A 6,588-nucleotide genomic window follows, 5' to 3' on the forward strand; every position below is an offset into this window, starting at 1 on the left:
AATGAGGGCGCTGATGCCAGCCATAAAAATCTACTTGCTAGCAGTTCTTAACGTACTAGACCTATGCGGCTCCAGATGTCTTACTGACGGATGACTGCGGTGCGATAGGTGTCGGTTAGCTGAGGAATCAGTCCAATCTACTAGCTACTTGCTGTGTCGGATCGTCATGATTTTTGGCATGTAAATAGCCTAAGTGAAGACTTATATAATGTGATACTAATTATGCAAATTAACAGCTAATTTGCATAACTGATTAGGAAAAGTTCATAAATCCACAGCATTCCATTATAGTACTTTCAAGGTTGTCACATATGTAACTGAGAAAGAGGGAAGAGAGTAAGAGGTGTATTTAAAGACTTGAAAAGAGAATAACTCAAGAATGGATCAAAGGATCATCATGATTTTTGGTATGCTGATATCTATTAATTGTAACTTGGGATCTAATTTGCCGAATCAATCAATGCCGAAATTTTATAAACCAACTCCAAGCATATAATCTTGAAATGAAATGAAATGAAATGAGTAACGCATTTGTCTACAGACATCATTCTACATAACAAACCTGGTTTATTTGGCAAAGGTATGTGTTCGTGGAACTCTAGTTCGAACTATCTATGGCCTGTTGATCATGAGTGCGTGTGTGTGGTGGGACTAGGGGGTTATTTTGCAGCATTCTTTACCTTATTGTGCTAAGGTTGTGTACATCATACTATCCCTGCTATGTCCATGTTGTGATACGCTCACATGCTTATAATTTTTGCCACTCAATTATATCTTTGAAATGTCACCAAGGAAATTATAATTTTCGGGTGCGAGTTGCAGACCTAAACGGTTTCTTTTCATGGTTTTTATAATTAATAATGCATGATTTGGATTATTCACATGTAATTAAATCATAGGGTTATATCTGGTAAGATACCCACGAGTTAAGGTGCCCTCTCACTGCACTTGCGTCAAGCTTGCGTCACTGCGGGGTTCGTTCACTGCGTCACTGTTCTGTTCCGATTTTTTATAATATAGATATTGCGTGATATGTAAAAGTATGGCTTAGAAGACGACAAAATACAAAAAAAGGAAGTTCCTCCAAGGACCTCATCCCTGAAATTCGTTGAATATCTTTCGAGCACTCCAGTGACGCAAGAGTGACGCAAGTGCAGTGAGAGAGCACCTTTACAAATCACTTTGCGGCCCCGTGTAGAACGCCCCAGAGTCGATTCTTAAAATCCTAAATTGTGTGTCAATCCGGCCATAAAAGAAATGGCGTAGTTGAGGTTTTCTAAAAAAAATGTCTTGCTACGGAGGTTTTGTGGGATTGCTGGTGCTGCATTGTTAGTAGAGGTTTTTACAATCATAGTTTTCTTTATATGTGCGAAGGCCTTATGCTCCGTATGAGTTGCGCGCGTACTGATTTGTACGTCTGCGTATTTGATACGCAACTCATACGCACTTGAATATACGCAAAAGCGAAGCGTGAACGGGACTTTAGAATAACGCAGGGAATTATGAAAGTTGACATTTATTACAATATCCCCATCAGTTGTATGATTGATTCGCTAGAATTCGCCGCAGAGGGCAATATAACATGCCAAAAATAGCCTGACCCTTTTTTGTAATCCGGCTTTATACGCTTTGTGTGTGCGAAATCCTCACTCATGTGATGACATTATACTGTAATTGCATTTAGCCCAATGGGAGGCATGATGGTGAGAATAAACCAGGTTACCTTGATGCACGGCATGGAGCCATGTCGTTTGTCATCCAAAATGGGCAGCCTTTGGATTAGCGGGAGTAATGTTCTCCCCCAGATGACCCATTTATTGTGCCATGTGGTTCAACATGGATGGAGCGTTTTGATGAATAAATTAACGGCATTAGTTGTGCAGCTCCTTTCTTTTTCACTGACGGATGGCTGGTTGGTTGGTAAATTGATTGATTGATTGATTGATTGGCTGATTTGATATGAATGGTTGGGGTTTGTATGGATGGTGGATGGATGGAAGGATGGATGGATGGTGGAAGGATGATGGATTGAAGGATCGATGGATGGTGAAAGGATGGATGGATGGATGATGAATTGAAGGATGGATGGATGGTGGAAGGATGGGACACACAAACAGCATTGAGTTTGTCAATTCTGTGACCTACATCAAGTAGAAGATGAACGACATTTTATCTTAGACTGTAAACTGTATCATGAGGAGATAATTGTGCTAATTACAACGGTATCAAAGAAGAGTTTCCGTATTTCAAACATCTTAATGCAACGGATGAATTTCTATTTTTGATCCTGATGTGCTTAGACAAACCTTGTAACGTTATAATTAACGTTATAAAGCACAATATCTGTTTCTATATCTATACGTGAACAAAGAAGCGAGAAGATGTGGACTATTCCATTAGCTTTAATAGGATAACACCTTTATATCGATATCTTAAATTCGTGTATTGTTGTTTCCACTTTCCTGTATATGTTTGTTACGTGACCCACGTCATACTATTAACGGGTCGGGCTGTACCTAGCCCGTCCTACTGCTAGCTTTATTAGATAGCCAGGCGACGTTGACCAACCAAAAGGCCCCATTTCGTATTGGTAATGACGCTGTATCCGTTACAGGTGAATCACATTGTGGTATAACTCATAACAGGATCCAATAGAAAGAGAGTTCACAGAATATTGACCAATCAGAATAACGCAACGGCAAGGAAGTCTGGCTGTACCCAGCAGGGAGGAATGTTTATCAATGCGGTACAATATTGGACAAGATTTGAATAGATTTGACATGCAGATATTGCTACATTATGGATATTTGCTATAACCACCGAATAAATCCACCGAGTGAGCGAAGCGAACGAAGCAGATCTATTCGGTGGTTATCCTATAGCGAATGACCATGCCTTATGACACTATATACACCTCGGGACGGGTCATTGACCCTTTATGATAAAGGTCATCCATTCATTAATTCATCAATTCAATGACAGAAATATTTCTGCCATCCTGGATCTCATATTTCGCACCCAATTTGTCTCCTACATACGACAAGGGCTGAAACGGACAGAAGATGGTTTGAAGTTCGGGGTAAAGAGGTTACGGCGGAAACCACAGAAATTTACAGTATATATGGTCTATACGCAGTCACCACCAAGTGAACACAACCTCGTGCAGCCATTTGGTACACCAGGGGCACTGAGGCGGGTTGTTCTCGGCGCCACGTGCGCTGAACCCCCGCCTACCCAACTCCAACGTCAGGCAGTCCATAAACACGTCCACCTCCGCTTTCTTACACGTGTGTAGCGGATGGAAAATACAGAACGCTTTCTGAGTCACGTAACAGTTATGCCCCTCGCCCGTTGGGTATTCGTTCTCTTTAAAATTACGCTGTAACATAATTCCGCTAAGCCCTATCTTTACGGACGTTGTCCGGTAAGGGCACTTCGACAATGGCTTCTTCGCTTCTTCTATAAGCGTGTCCAGCAAGATTTCAAAGTCGTCGAAAGTTTTCAAGTAATCTTGTCTGAGTTTTTGAGCTGACAATGTAGGAGTGTTTTCTAACAGAACCATCAGAGGTTCTAGCCCGTAAAATTGAGCTTCGTTGTACGCATGCTCGAGAGAATTTGGCGGGATGTCCGGAAGGTCGTCCGATCTGAGGAAATCAAGGACGAACTTGAAGTACGTCCCGTCCCTGTCGATGAAGTAGCGCCCCTCCTTGTCCCGGGCTAGGCGGTGCCTCCCGCTGAACATGGTGGCCAGCATGGACTCAGGGTACTTTCGTAGGGTCGCCAGACACGTCGTGAAGTGTGACCCGCCTACATTCAGCTCCACTACGTCTGGGAACTAGAAGAAAACAGAGTTTTTAAATGACGAATATGAGCGCAAAGAAGGCCATGCTGACCTGTGACGGCAGCAGGTATAGACTTCTGGGCACCTGACGTCACACATCCCAGAGATCAATGCGCATCAGGAAATGGATTATGATGTGAAGATCAACGGATCCTACCGAAATATTAAAATTCGTTTGTCACGTGCACATTTCTTCTTTATTTCTTCTTCTTCTTCTTCATTTTATAAAAGGTAAACTCTTTAATCATGTACCATATCACCCCCCACAGATGACACTGAAGTCTGATTTGTATATTTCAAGTGTACTAGTATCTGACACATTAAGCATGTTTTTTCTGCATTTACTTTTGATTAAGGAGCAGAATCCTTGCGTTGAACTAGAGTTCATAATCGATAGCTCGTAATGTTCGTAAATTGTATCTAATCATGTGAATCATCTTCAAAGCTAACGTTTACTACATAGTAAAAATCATGACAATCAGTCAACCCCTTCTTGAGTCATTCTCTTCGAAAGTTTGAAAGAAAAAAATCAGCCATGTAGTTAAAAACAAGTCGCTAGGTGGCAACCTTACAATTGCCCGCAAGAGCTATTTCATTTACCGCTAAAATAACGACCATAGCATGTCCAACACTAGATATCAAAACCCAAATCAGAATGGTTCACATTTGTGTAGGAGTCATTCAAAGAGGGAATGCAATGCGTTTGGATGCAAATGCTGCTTTTCCTACTCTCCAAGCAGAGGTTATGCTCCGGCTGTTTCTTTGACGTTTTAGTCGTTTTATGGCAGCCCAAAGACATCGAGAAAGAGTAGAAAGCCGATGAAAACGATAGTCGATAAAAACGACTAAAAAACTTCAAAAAAAGAACAGCCAGAGCATAACCTCTGCTTGGAGAGAAGCTTTTCCAGTTTCGATTGATTTGGCCTGCTGACTAATCGGCCAAGTAACATTTACGTTACATGGCAAAAGCGCCACCATACATGCAGTTTATCCTCAAAACATTGTAGCTAAATACAAACCTTATCGGATGACAAGCTGCTGTCAGTCATCTTGTACATGGCGGTATCTAGTATGATGTGACAACTGTTAATTTAGATACATTGAAAGAAGAAACACAAGGAAGACTTAAATCTTGCGTAAGTTGCATGCCAGCCAGCGCTCGAAAACCGGGTACGATGATTCAACGAATGACTCCAGAAACGACGTGGCGTACATATAACTTAGCTGCAACTTAGCTAACATATAACAAATATGATCAAACCACACGTACAGCACACGAAAAACTAAACACCCGTTCAACCAGTACTGAGGTTATCATAGTACTTCCAGGTCAATAACCTGTACCACGTCGTCACTTCCTGTATACATGTTACACAACGATGACGCAATGATGATCAATGATGTAATGTTACGTGGCAATGCATGTAACGTTTACTACCACTACTAGAGCTGAATATTGTTCAGCATTTGCACTGTAATGCAGACAAGTCTCTGGAGACTAAAATACCAGTTTAATGTTACAGTAAGGCCACAGCAAGTGTATTTTATGGATGACACCAGCAGGCTCATGAATTGAAATTTTCTAGTATATCGTGGTCAGATGATGACATGAGATATTTGAACATATCTTCCTTCGTCATGTGTGCATATTTCTGATCTACATGTGCAGCATTAACAAATGTATTGCGCAGATCATTGTACAGTTAACGGATAAAGTTTACTCGATCCGTGGATAAGGGTGACTAAGAAGTAGCTACCACACTAGTGTCACTATATGCATCTCTCGAATACAGAAATAATGTGATGCCATGTTCGCCTCAATTCTTGTCACAACGTTTTTGGCATCTATTTGGGAAATCTATTGAAAAAAAAAAGTTTTTTCCCCCTCTCTCTCATTAAATTTGCAGTCTGCAGAGAATGCCATCCATAAAACTTGCTGTGGCCTAATCGGTGGTCCAGGTGGCAGACATTTGGTGATGACGTGCCACGATGCTCGTGAGGTGGTAAATATCATTAATATGCGAGGTTTTATTTTGGATGATAAGTTACATGTCATAGACAATGCCGTATATTGTAGTACGTGCGCTCCGAAACGTAAATTCTGTGTCAGGTTTCAGCGTTGAAGCGAATTTTGGCTTCAGATTCTGTAATCTCCACCACGGCAGAAAACGTTATACATGTTACAAAGTTAATGTTTTCATAAGGTACGTGTACGCTTTCAGGTCGAGACTGCGAGGGAATCCAAATCAACTTGAAGTTGGGAGCAGGTGTGGAGAAAAATCTCCATGAGATGTGAGGGCACCTTTCTGTTTATGGCCTCCTTTGGTCAATATTGCCTATGTTAAAATCCTAATTGATATCAGCCCTACAGCTTCAACTATCCCATACGAGAATGGCTGTCTCTGCCACATAGGGACAGATAGGACTGTCCGGCACATCTGTTAGCTGACGCAGGTCTGTTGCAGAGTTCTTTTCTCTTGATCCGCCTTTCTTCTGCCTTGCGCATCAGTCTGGTTTCTCTCAATTCAATTAGCTGCCTCATGGCCTGGAAATTGTGCATATGTCCAGCTGGATCTGTCATTTGCACTCCTGCCAGTGCTCTGTGTCAATGTAAGAGCTTTCAGGTCCCTCTTACAGATGTATTTGAAACGCAGTGGTCGCCCGGGCCTCTTTCTGACTCCAGAGTGTTAATCTAGTAATCTCCAAGCAGATCTTGCTGTGGCAAATGGGAAGGAGTTTAGCCGGCA

At 41.7% G+C, this 6,588-nt stretch overlaps 1 protein-coding gene across 1 annotated transcript in view; it reads right to left on the reverse strand.

Moving 5' to 3' along the window:
* The window catches only part of LOC118414825 (BTB/POZ domain-containing protein KCTD7-like), an 18,687-nt gene extending 13,584 nt beyond the window's left edge, over positions 1–5,103 (reverse strand). Inside the window, exons 1-2 of the mRNA XM_035819087.1 lie at positions 4,861–5,103; positions 3,125–3,835 (exon numbers count right to left, since the gene is read on the reverse strand). Of these exons, the coding sequence (XP_035674980.1) occupies positions 3,137–3,835; positions 4,861–4,899 (738 nt within the window). The 5' untranslated portion in view covers positions 4,900–5,103 and the 3' untranslated portion in view covers positions 3,125–3,136. The remainder of the gene's footprint in view (positions 1–3,124; positions 3,836–4,860) is intronic.
* Between the last annotated feature and the right edge of the window lie 1,485 nt (positions 5,104–6,588).

This window comes from Branchiostoma floridae, chromosome 4 (genome assembly GCF_000003815.2).
Source record: "Branchiostoma floridae strain S238N-H82 chromosome 4, Bfl_VNyyK, whole genome shotgun sequence".
NCBI classification, from domain to species: Eukaryota; Metazoa; Chordata; class Leptocardii; order Amphioxiformes; family Branchiostomatidae; genus Branchiostoma; species Branchiostoma floridae.